This window comes from Oncorhynchus gorbuscha, linkage group LG15, assembly GCF_021184085.1.
Source record: "Oncorhynchus gorbuscha isolate QuinsamMale2020 ecotype Even-year linkage group LG15, OgorEven_v1.0, whole genome shotgun sequence".
NCBI classification, from domain to species: Eukaryota; Metazoa; Chordata; class Actinopteri; order Salmoniformes; family Salmonidae; genus Oncorhynchus; species Oncorhynchus gorbuscha.
In genome coordinates, this window is record NC_060187.1 from 57,703,406 (window position 1) to 57,716,267 (window position 12,862).

The 12,862-nt window shown below is 42.7% G+C and overlaps 1 protein-coding gene across 3 annotated transcripts; it reads right to left on the bottom strand.

Moving 5' to 3' along the window:
- Positions 1–1,147: 1,147 nt before the first annotated feature.
- On the bottom strand, positions 1,148–7,893 carry LOC123997577 (enoyl-[acyl-carrier-protein] reductase, mitochondrial-like). Of its 3 annotated transcripts, none has more exons than XM_046301959.1 (10): positions 7,667–7,893; positions 7,345–7,442; positions 7,058–7,189; positions 4,684–4,827; positions 4,246–4,348; positions 3,631–3,733; positions 3,470–3,543; positions 3,294–3,354; positions 3,037–3,109; positions 1,148–2,766 (listed from the first exon to the last, which is right to left on the bottom strand). In XM_046301959.1, exons 1-10 carry the CDS (start codon positions 7,837–7,839, stop codon positions 2,603–2,605), a joined length of 1,125 nt encoding a protein of 374 aa, XP_046157915.1. In that variant the 5' UTR covers positions 7,840–7,893; the 3' UTR covers positions 1,148–2,602. The 3 variants fall into 3 exon arrangements, with proteins under 3 accessions (XP_046157915.1, XP_046157914.1, XP_046157916.1); XM_046301958.1 differs by having other exon boundaries at positions 7,589–7,892; XM_046301960.1 differs by having other exon boundaries at positions 7,671–7,808.
- Positions 7,894–12,862: the final 4,969 nt, after the last annotated feature.

A 12,862-nucleotide genomic window follows, 5' to 3' on the forward strand; every position in this document is an offset into this window, starting at 1 on the left:
TACCAAAAAATGTCTGCAGCATTGAAAGTCCCCAAAAATACAGCGGCCTCCATCACTCTTAAATGAAAGAAGTTTGGAACCACCAAGACTATTCCTAGAGTTGGCTGCCAGGGCAAACTGATCAATCAGGGGAGAAGGGCCTTGGTCGGGGAGGTGACCAAGAACCCGATGGTAACTAAAGAGTTCCTCTGTGGAGATGGGACAACCTTCCAGCAGGACAACCATCTCTACAGCACTCCATCAATCAGACCTTTATGGTAGTGGCCAGACGGAAGCCACTCCTCAGTAAAAGGCACGACAGCCTGCTCTGAGTTTGCCAAAAGGCACCTAAAGGACTCTCAGACCATGAGCAACAAGATACTCTGGTCTGATGAAACCTAGATTGAATTATTTGGGCTGAATGCCAAGCGTCACGTCTGGAGGAAACCTGGCACCATCCCTACGGTGAAGTATGGTGGTGATGAGTTTTAATGACTCCAACCTAAGTGTATGTAAATGTCATATTTCCATTTTCTAAAAACCTGATCTTGCTTAGTCATTATGGGGTGGTGTGTAGATTGATGAGAAAAAAAGTCTAATGTAACAAAATGTGGAAAAAAGAAAGGGTTCTGAATACACGGTATCTACTATACCCCATACTACAAAAGTTGACCTATTCTATTGGTCAACTTGTCTTTCATCACATTAAATATTCCAAACATAGCCTACTCTGGGACAGTTGTGGGATGCGGGATGTGGGATGCGATAGATCCCAAATTAATACTTCATGAGGTGTGCGACTACGATTTGAAAAAGTTGCAAAAAAAGGCATGTGCTGTTTCTTGCTTTACTGCACATCATTCACAATTGATAATACATCATTCACAAGTGATAAGCTAATGTTGTCACCCATCAGACTATTCTTAATATTGTCTTTACATATACTAAATGTGTTAAATTAGTTTTGATTTACACTGAACAAAAATATAAAACGCAACATGCGTTAGTCCCATGTTTCATGACCTGAAATGAAAGCTCCCAGAAATGTTCCACACACACAAAAAGCTTATTTCTCAAATGTTGCACAACACAATGCCAAAGATGTCTTAAGTTGAGGGAGCGTGCAATTGGCATGCTGACTACAGGAATGTCCACCGGAGCTGTTGCCTGAAAATGTAATGTTAATTTCTCTACAATAAGCCACCTCCAATGTCATTTAAGAGAATTTGGCAGTACGTCCAACCGGCCTCACAACCGCAGACCACGTGCAAAAACACCAGCCCAGGACCTCCACTTCCGGCTTCTTCACTTGCGGGATAATCGGAGACCAGCCACCCTGTCTGTAATAAAGCCCTTTTGTGGGGAAAAACTCATTCGGATTGATTGGGGCTATGCCCACCCATGCCCAGTCATGTGAAATCCATAGCTGGGGCCTAATTTATTTAAATTGACTGACTTCCTTATATGAACTGTCACGCCGTAATTCATTGAAATTGTTGCATTTATCATTTTGTTCAGTATAGAATGGACCATTACCATGCACCTGTCTCGCAACGGCGGCAAGGGGGAAAAAATACACGTCATCTATGCATTTAAATAGCGAATGGAGGACGCTTTGCCTGAGGTTCATTTTCCATGCCAGCCAGGTAGGCTATACTCCTGTTGTAAAGCGAAGCAATGTGCTTAATATTAGGAATGTTGATAAATATAGTAGGCCTAGCCTATAGGAAGCTGATGGGATCATCTTTTTATTAGAGGCCATCAAAACCCTTTTCTCACACCATTTCATAGCCTATAGAAATGTTGTGAGAAATTAGCTCTTATGAAGTGTTTGATTTGATAAATTTTATTGATGTCAGAGTGATTAAAGGGACAATGGAATGCTGAGTACCAGGCAGTTAGCAAGTTTGGTAGACTACTAATGACCATCAGCAACATCAGAGCTTAGAGAAGCCTAGTAGTTACTACAACTTAATGTTCACATGGAATTTAACATGGTCAGTGTAACAGCTCTAGTTGGACCCTGCGCTATTGTTTTTAAAGCAATAAACCTGTCTAACACGCATCATGATGGTATTTGCACGTGTCCATACAACAAGTAATTTGAACTCTTTAAAAATAGCTTAATCTTTGACAAATGTTCAGTGTTTTACCAGAACACCATGTGTTGCATAGCCACGTCAGCCTGGTCCCAGATCTGTTTGTGCCGTCTTGCATAGTAATAACCATAGGAGTCGCCAAGACAGCACAAACCGATCTGGGACCAGGATATAACAATGTTACCATTCAGGAGAAATAAACATAAATCGACAATACATAAGTTGTCAAGGAATCCATGACCATTCTGAAATAATTTCCATTAACTGTTGTCAGGAAATATGGAAATAAAGTGGTGCTGATAATATATATAGTGGACTTTGAGCCACTACGGAAAACACACATTTATTGAACGTGTGCTTGAGCAACGCATTTCCGACAATGATGAAGCAGCAGTCTTGGGGCTGCACCCGTTGAACGTGCCCGGGACTTCGTTTTGTATGCAGGGTCGTATTCAATTGGGCACCCAGTGCAAAACAATGTTTCTTATTGGACAAGTCCAGGAAGTTCCTTCCTTCCTGAGGGGTCACATGACCAGGACCTGTTTGGCTGAGGTGAACGGCTGCATGGCAGTGTCCAGTGCTTTCCGGAAGTCTTGGAGGCCTACCTCAGAACAGGCAGGTGCGGTCAGCTTTCCCTGGCGGATCAGAGAGCAGAGCTCATCCAGCATTCCCCGTAAGGCCCCCTCATCTGGGGAGACAGAAATATACAGACATAACATATTATAAGCCTTATTATAAAGGCATTATAGAAGCTCATGCATGCAAACTCATCAATATAACAGGTTATAAAGCATCATATCGGCAGGCTATTGAAAGTAACTTTTGACCCTGGACATTCAGAGGGACAAAATTAAAGGTACCAGCTTGGACCCACTATAATGGCATGTGAGAAATGCAGAGAATAGATCTGTCTCTCCAGACACCTACATATTTTGTGTGTGTATTGTATCTGGCTCACCCTGAGAGTAGGTTCTCTTCCACTGGGTGACCCAGAACCCTTTGACTTTCACATTTTTGAAAATCAGGGCACTCTGGGGAGAGGACAGACAATGATTTGTTTGTAAGTATGTACAACACACAAGGGGTTTCCATAGGTATTAGCATTTAAAAGCTATCGCCATGTTTGTGAGATGGAGAGAGAAAACAGTCTGTTGAAATAGTTCCTAGAGGAACATGGTAGAAAAAGGGTAGTATTATAGAAAGAAGCAGTCTTACCACAGGAACAGTGACTGGCTGCTTGGCCATCCCTCCATACGTCACCATCGACCCTCCAACCCTGAAAAAGTTTGTGGAGGGGACCATTTACTTGATCAGATATCAAATCCACTTGAACCTCAGAACATCAAGCTATGGCAACAAAGAAGGTTCAATTCAGTCACCTGAATACTTACTGTAAGTGACGGAGAAGTTCTGTTGCACTCTTTCCCCCAACTCCGTTCAGTGCCAGCTTAGGCCTTGGACAGGTCTATAAGGAAGGTAAATAGTGAATTTACATCCAAGGAAAGATCATTATCAGAATTTGGCCCTCAGAGCACTGTTGATATCCACAGACCCTGAAAAGTTCCTTCATTTCATGCCGCCTCAGGGTCTCCTCTTTGATCACATGACTGGCGCCCATAGCCTTCAGCCTGTCAATAAGCTGTGTGAGGTCTGGCCTGTGAAAAGGGGCACACAAGTACATGCAGTTCTTCAACACGGGCCTTCTTGAATATGCAACCTTGCTTAATATAATCACTGCTCTCGAAGGAATTTTCTATATCAGTCCCTCTCGCACAAAATACATCACTAATACATATTAGGGCAGTAGGCTATATTATGACAGTGAGTTACTTACAACAACCCTGGTTTAGTACAAGGAGTCTTTTCATTATTTCCAGCTGATAACCCAGTTATCATTAGAGCTGGAACCCCCCACCCAATGGTTTTACTTCAGCTGCTGAAAGGTCAAACTCTTAATCAGTCACTAATTCACAGATGTTCCCTTTTTGAAATGTAGCTTAGTGCAGTATGCATTGGTTCTAATCATTTGGCACCAAATCGAAGAAATCAGACTGAAACAGGGAGGGAGTCGAGCGACTACCTGGACCCCATAATAAACACATTTTCTGTTGCAAAAGATTTTGAGTTATGTGCCCTGATGAATACGAAACTGGCCGTTTGGATTTACCGGTCTCTGACCACGTTGATGGTTTGGATCCCCCTTGCAGCAGCGATCTGTATGACAGCCTGACCCACACCACTGTTGGCTGCATTCTGGATCACTGTGTCACCTGGAATGAACTCACATGCAAAGGGCAGTGCAATAAACATATTATACAGTGTAGTGTGATGAAGGAAAGTTAGGTTCTGTATAGAAAAAAGACTGAAGCTCACTTGTATCCTTTTAACACTATCGGGCCAACCTGAACCTTCTTTGCTGGCTCTGACAATTTAGTTTCACATGTTCCTTTCCAGAGACTTAGGTGGATGCATAACAAGGCCAGAATCATATAGCACTGTTCGGCTTAGCGCAGTAGCGTGAAAAAGGTATTGGATAAGGGTAAAGGGGGCGGGGGGGTGACAGCTAGCTTAGCATCAACTTGTTGAAATGGTGAACTTAGCACACCTGGTTTCAGCTCCTCAAAGTCAGAGAGCATCCTAAAGGCAGTGCAGGGGTTAACACCCAGTGTGGCTGCAGAGAACAGGGGGATGTCATTGGGCAGAGAGATCACATCGTTTTCAGCTAAAACCGCGGCTGTCCTCCACGTCCCTGCTCAGAGAGAGAGAGAGAGAGAGAAAAGGACGGGGTCGTATTCATTAGGAACCAAATAGAAGAAAACGGACTGAAACAGGGAGGGACGTTTTAATAATGTGTGCCCCTCCCTAATGAATAAGGCCCCGGAGCCTAATTTATAAACATTGCGTGGGCACAAAATATGTCCCAAAACATAAGTGCGCCAATTCACGCAGAAGTTGGCATTTATAAAAACTGAATGTCACATGAAAATGTACTTATCCTCCAGCAAACCTTAGACCATGCATATGCAGTTTCTAGTGATTAAAGTATTGCATTGCAAGAAGGCACGAGTAGCCTAGTAGTAGCCTTGTGCAAATGCGTAATATGATGACACTCTTATTCATCACAACAACAAAATAAAAACAGGTAGGCCCAGCGAAATATAGTAACACGATGCAATCATTTGCTGTTAGTGAGAAGTGTAAACCAATTTATCTTTGCATGTTAAACTAATTACAAGTAGGCACATTGCATTTCCATGATCAATACAGATAAATTCCTCACCTTTTCTGACTGATGGTTTCATAGACTGTTCGCAAAATAGCCTACAGGCCTACAACAAGTTAGGATAGGCAACCATTTGCCCCATCATTTAAATTGGACCCACTTCACAGTAGTAAATAGTGTGCGATACAATCTGAAGTGCAGTTTAATGGTAGAACAGATGGTTCACATTTTATTTTTATTATGTTAAAAAAAAAAATAATAATAATTTTACGCCCTTTTCTCCTCAATTCTGTGGTATCCAATTGTTAATAGCTACTATCTTGTCTCATTGCTACAACTCCCGTACGGGCTCGGGAGAGACAAAGGTTGAAAGTCATGCGTCCTCCGATACATAACCCAACCAAGCCGCACTGCTTCTTAACACAGCGCGCATCCAACCCGGAAGCCAGCCACACCAATGTGTCGGAGGAAACACCGTGCACCTGGCAACCTTGGTTAGCGTGCACTGCGCCCGGCCCGCCACAGGAGTCGCTGGTGCGCGATGAGACAATGATATCCCCACCGGCCAAACCCTCCCTAACCCGGCCCGACGCTAGGCCAATTGTGCGTTGCCCCACGGACCTCCCGGTCGCGGCCGGTTACGACAGAGCCTGGGCGGGAAACCAGTCTCTGGTGGCACATACTTTTGGTTATACATATCATAACCATTGCAGAATAAATTCCTCACCTTGATGAGTCCACATTCCCATAGTATCCATATACCAAATTACCATGCATATCTCTCATTTAATTGGGACCATTAGTTAGGCTATTATAATTTCATGTTTTTGCTCTATGCATCCGACAGGGTGCACAGTTGATAACATACAGTTGAAGTCAGAAGTTTACATATACCTAAGCCAAATGCATTTAAACTGAGTTTCACAATTCCTGACGTTTAATCCTAGTAAACATTCCCTGTCTTAGGTCAGTTAGGATCACCACTTTATTTTAAGAATGTGAAATGTCAGAATGATAGGAGAGAATGATTTATTGCACTCAATACCATCTACTGTATCTTGCCTATGCCGCTCTGTACAATCACTCATTCATATATCTTTATGTACATATTCTTTATCCCCTTACACTTGTGTCTATAAGGTAGTAGTTTTGGAATTGTTAGCTAGATTACTTGTTGGTTATTACTGCATTGTCGGAACTAGAAGCACAAGCATTTCGCTACACTCGCACTAACATCTGCTAACCATGTGTATGCGACAAATAAAATTTGATTTGATTTGCTACCTCGTAAGTATAAAACCATCACAGAAAAGGTGAAGAATTTATTATGCAATGATCATGGAAATTAAATAAATAATGGCCTAGGAAATAGATTATTATTATTTTAAAAATGTAAAGAAACAAATTATAGATTCACTCTTCTTAACCTGTTGATTGCTATAAATAAGCCTGTCCCTCATATCCCCCATTTGCACAAAAATCAAATCTACTTGCAACACAATTCTTCAATCACTAGAAACTGCGCGTAGGTACGGTCTAAAGTTTGCAGAAAGGTGAGCACATTTTCACATCTAGTTCAGGTTTTATAAATGGCAACTTTAGCATGAAAGCTTGCACATGCATGCTTTGTGGTCTATTTAGTAGATTCACATGGTTTATAAATGAGGCCCCTGGATTCTAAAGCATGAAGGGCCATTGAAAGGGCTTGAATCTAAACCTAGATAGATATCTCGTGAGCAATAAAGTATTAATTTACCTAATCCAGCATCTCTTGGGATCACCCAGTCCCCTGGTCTGAGTGCTTTCACCTGGCTGCCCACTTCCAGGATCTGGCCCACCCCCTCATTTCCTCCTACTGCTGGAAGGTCAGGTAGGATGGCATAGGAACCTGCAGGACCAAATAGGGACATTGGCTTTAGATATAAAACAACTATGGTTAGGATCAATTTGATCTCAATCCCGTTAATTCATGATAGGAACTCAACAATAAATGTAATTGTGTGTGTGCATATCACCAGTGTTGTTTTTCTTCTTTCCTTTTACCTTGGATCATGTTTATGTCAGAAGGGTTGATGGGGGCTGCCAGCAATTTTACAAGGACACTCTTAGCACCAACAGAGGGAAGCTCCATGCTCTCCAACCTGTAAAACACACAAGACACATTTGAAGCCTCTGGATTCTCTTCAGATAAATCTGCAACTATGACAGCACGTCACGGCAGCATTACACTTACATCCAGACTCAATGGTACACAGTACTCAATATTTTCCTGAGCTAACATTCTTACTGAACAACTTGAGACGGGTCGCCGTGGTTTCTGTACAACAGGGCCGTACAACCATTGATTGAAGATTCAGTTGAATACCTACAAATACTACCCCTCGCGCTTGATAGCTGTTGTTGTCGGGTGGTGGATCCACTGGTGAATGTTCTACATACTGTATGCCTCCTCACCTCGGTGCTTTTACATAATAACCATGCGATACGTGACACCTTCATTTTAAAACATACAAAGCATGAACCCGTAAACCCAGCCATCTTGGATTAACCCTTGGCATGCCAGAGTCAAGCAGGGGTCCCACCACTTCCGAATTCGCCAGGCAAAGTACCGCCCCCATTTATTTTCAACAGGAGCAAGAAGCGCAATGCGCAGGAGCGGCGCTGTGCTCTACGTTATGCAAATGTCACGCTGCTACCGCTGCGGTTAACCAAGCAGGTGAGTATAGCAGAAGATTGCTCATGAAACACAGTTCCGCCTGTCGTTGGTTATGGGCAAGCGTAACAAGGAAAGATGGATGAAAGCAAATCATCGCTGTGTCTGGTTTTCCAATTATATATGATTTTGCTTCGCTAGAATACAGACACAATATTACAAGGTCAATGGCATGGAGGAGGATTGCGGAGATTGTTGGTGTTGATGCTGAGTGAAGAGAGATTTGCACAATGTTTGCTTGTGCTGCTCGCTAGCTATGAACATCAAGCAACCTAAACCTCAAAACTGTGATCAATGCTACCATTTGTGAATGTGATGCGTAAATTAAATCGTGAAATGTGCCCACGAATGGACAGAAATCAGAAAACACACATTGTAAATGATACAGTAAGCATCCATTTCCCATGTAATATGTTATCAATTGTATTATGGGATCTTAACATTATGATTCTCATATATTATAGTTTATTGCTCTTTCATTATACTCGTGTCATGACTGATGGTTGTAGCTCACATCCTGTAAAATACATAGGCCTTACATCCCATGCACATGAATGGGTACTCTGGGTAAAGGAAATTGTGGCCATCAACACCAATATCTCCTCTATTGCCACTGACCATCTGATTTGGTCTTTTTTATTCTAAAACCATTCTCTGCAAATAAACAAGGTAGAATTACAATGCTCCCCACCCCACATTATTTCCCTTTTTGATATTCTCCCTTAACCTATAAATTGCCAGCTCCTTATTTTCAGGTACAGTACCATACCTAGAATATAAGAGTTGGATTTGCATAAACAATTTAACGTCAGAAAAATCATGGAGAAAATCTGGTTTATGGTTAGCCTCATATACATGATCTACTTCTATCATTTTAAATGGAGAACATATAGCTACCTCATCAATATGCAAATTATGTGTGCGTTTAGCTATTCTCTGCATCAGATATACAAGGACAAAGGGCACATTGATTGCACATGCCCATTAGGCCAGTTATGCCATCATACTGTAGGCCTATGGCTGCATTGGTGATGCATATCAAATCAAACTTTATTTGTCACATGCGCCAAATACAACAAGTATAGACCTTACAGTGAAATGCTTACTTACAAGCCCTTAACCAACAGTGCAGTTCAAGAATAGTTAAGAAAATATCTACCAAATAAACTCAAGTTAAAAAAAAATAATAATAAAAAGTAACATAATAACAATGCTATATACAGGGGGTACCTGTACCGAGTCAGTGTGCGTGGGTACAAATTAGATGAGAGGATTTGTATATGTAGGTAGGGGTGAAGTGACTATGCATAGATAATAAACAACGAGAAGCGGCAGTGTACAAAACACATGGGGGGGGTCAATGTAATAGTCCGGTGACCATTTGATTAATTGTTCCGCAGTCTTATGGCTTGGGGGTAGAAGCTGTTAAGGAGCCTTTTGGTCCTAGACTTAGCGCTCCGGTAACGCTTGCCATGCCGTAGCAGTGAGAACGGTCTATGACTTGGGTGACTGGAGTCTCTGACAATTGTATGGGCTTTCCTCTATCATTATGATAAGCTGCTAAATGGGTTCACATCACTGATATCCTGAGACAGAGTGACAATCAAATACAACTGATTGGAGATCTCAACTGGACAAAAAGGTCATGTCCATTTGAGAAAGCAACACAGAAACACAGACAAATTAGAGACCGATACCCTTCACCCCTTTTTATTGCAAAATTGTGATCTGTGATGACTGAACATTGACACTAGTTCATCTTGAAAAGTGAACAATTGAAACAAGTTTAAACACTTCAATGAATAAACATTGAATTAACCAGAATATAATTTCAAAATGTACAAATAATCAAACTTTTGTAAATGTTAGACATCGTAGTAAGTGGGCTATTATTGCTAAAGCATCATTTTTGGGGGACAGAAACAGCCATACCAGAGGTGGCCAAACTTGCTCCACTCTATAGTCTACCTGGGTGAGCAGACTTCTATTCCAGCCCAACAATAATACACATTATTATCAACTGTTCTGAATTCTGCTGCTGTATATTTCAAAAGTGCTGAACAAATAGTTATAGGACTACGTCCGTCCTAGCTCGTTCATTAATGTCTTTATCGGAATTACGGATTGCCTCTTATCCGCTCATTGTCCCCTTATGCCATAGTCTCAATACGTCTCAATTGTCAGGAGAAATCATTTTTGTTTAAGCAAGTCAGCCATATCAGCCATATTTTTTAGAAGGCAGTAAATGGGGCTGAATGAACTGTTTCACTGCCAGACAAAACTGTGCTCATAGCCAGGTTTAACAGCGTTATGGATTCACTCCATGGTACTGAAAAGAAAGTTCTGCTGTTGAGACGGCTTTATGTAGTACCTATCAGTTTGAGGGCACCGTTTGACACCGTTATAATGCAGTGAATGTATTGTTTAGTGTTGTGCTGTGCTGTGTAATGGCTCTGCATATAAAACATTTAGATTGTTTTGCCCCACCAAGATTTACATGCTAAAATCTCCACTCCACCTACTCCCTTTTTTGACAGCTGTAGCAGAAAATCCAATAATCCTCTTCCATTACTGTTGTCTACAAATGCATTTGGAGCATGAGTTTTTAATTTACAATTGTCACGTCGACACCCGCTCCCCCTCTCTGGCGCTCGTTGTCAGCAGTTTACTCATTATTACTCACACCTTCCACCATCGTTACACGCACCTGCGCCTCATCAGACTCACCTGGACTCTATCACCTGCCTGATAACCTTCCCTATATATTTCAACTTTTATATGTCAACCTTTGGTTCCTTCCCCAAGCGTTATTGTTTCAGTTTCATGTCTGTGCGTTGTTCGTGTTTCTTGTTCTGTAATATGTTTTGTTTATTTATTAAATTATTCACTCCCTGAACTTGCTTCCTGACTCCCAGCGCACGTTACAGAATAACGCCTCACCAAAGGGAAGTTCGACCGGTTCACGAGTCTCAGCCGGTTCGACTGGTTCCAGCGCCTCAGCCGGCTCTACAGGTTCCCGCGCCTCAGCAGAAGCGACCGGCCTGGTCCTCAGGACAGTCCCTCTGGTCAGCGTCCTGCCGCTGGAGCTGTGTGTCAGGGAGGGGCTACTGTCACGTCTACACCCGCTCCCCCTCTCTGGAGCTCGTTGTCACCAGTTTACTCATTATTACGCACACCTGCAACCATCATTACGCACGCCTCATCATTCATCTGGACTCCATCATCTGCCTGATTACCTTCCCTGTATACGTCATTCCCTTTGGTTTCTTCCCCAGGCATTATTGTTTCAGTTTCATGTTTGAGGTGTTGCCAAATATAGCAACCTTGTCGCTATATTTAGCAGTAAGACTCCTCTAGCGACACATTTTCAAAAAAATCGACTAGCGACTAATCTATCAACTTTTTCTGGTGTTAATGGAGACTTTTGGAGACTGACGTGAAAGCTCGTGTCGTTCTTACTCTTCTCAACGAGCAGGGGGTGCTGCCGTGGGCCCCACCACCATCCCAAAGCACTCACAGGTGGACCAGTCCTCGCACAGCAGTCCCTCCCAGCTGCAGTCAGAGCAGGAGATGTTCACCCCTCCGCGTTCAGACTGCAAATGAATCGCGCATGCGGGAAGCCGCCGCTGGCTGATCCCGCCCTGGCTTACATTCAGGGCGGGATATAAATGTAAAATGTTCTTTGTGTAAAATAAATCACTGCACAAAAATAAATCACTGCACAGTGAATCACACACAGCCTCAGTCACTTACTCACCTTGTCCACTGTGTGTGTGCCTCTCTGTGACATAAGCTAAACATCTAGCTGGCTAGCTCATCATGTCTCAGTCTAAACTGTACACTCAAAAATACAGAAAGGAGTGGGAATCAAACCCTGAATAAAAAGGCTGGTTGAAGCCGATTATTAAAGATGATACACGGGCATATTGCCTGTATTGTAAGGCTGATTTCTACGCCAAACTTAGTGATGTAAAAAAACACGACAACTCAAAAACATACTCAAAAGGCAAAGCCTTATAACAGTTCCACCCAAAACAAGCTGCCATTTATGGTTAAAAAAATGGACTCTGCAAAAATAGCTGAGGCCACCGTGGCATTAGCTATCGCTGAACACTGTTCCATGCTGGCATGTAATCACATTGGAGAAGCAGAAAGAGATGCTTTCTCAGACTCCACAGCTGCTACCCACTTCAAAGTGCACAGAAATTATTAATGGTGTTCTAGCACCATACTTTCTGAAAAAGTTGGTCGCAGATGTGGGTGACCAGCGTTTCAGCCTCCTCCTCGATGAGTCCATGGGATGTAAGTGTTTCTAAGTACCTGGGGGTTGTGATAAGGTACTTTAGTGACACCAAGCAGACAATTGTATCAACATTTCTGGGGCTTGTTGAGTTGGAGGGAGGATATGCCAAATCTATAGCCCGTGCTGTTGTGGCTTTCCTTGACAAGTGTTGTCTTAAAAAAGAGAAACTCCTGGGGATAGGGACTGACAATGCCTCTGTTATTATGGGGATTAACAATGGGGTCCATAAAGCGCTGAAGCAGGAGTATGGCTTCAAATATCTGGTTCTTATTCGCTGTGTGTGCCACTCTCTGCAGCTTGCTGTAAGTCATGCTTCCAATGACACCATCCCCCATAGTGTGGAGTACTTGGTACGAGAGACTTATAACTGGTTTTCAGTGTCTCCAAAGCGCAGGGAGGCCTACAAGGCCATATATGAGACCATCAACTGTGGGGAGAAACCTTTACAGATAACCAAGGTGTGTGCCACACGTTGGCTCTCCATTGAACCTGCGGTTTCACGCATTTTGGACCAGTGGGAGGAGCTTCCATGTAGCACTGCTACA

Coding starts and splice junctions, on each gene's coding strand:
- LOC123997577 (XM_046301958.1), bottom strand. CDS start 7,839: ATGGCTGGGTTTACGGGTTCATGCTTTGTATGTTTTAAAATGAAGGTG. Junction 7,190..7,344: donor TGACATAAACATGATCCAAG/GTAAAAGGAAAG, acceptor TTGGTCCTGCAG/GTTCCTATGCCATCCTACCT. Junction 3,110..3,293: donor AGCCAGTCACTGTTCCTGTG/GTAAGACTGCTT, acceptor TCCTCTCCCCAG/AGTGCCCTGATTTTCAAAAA.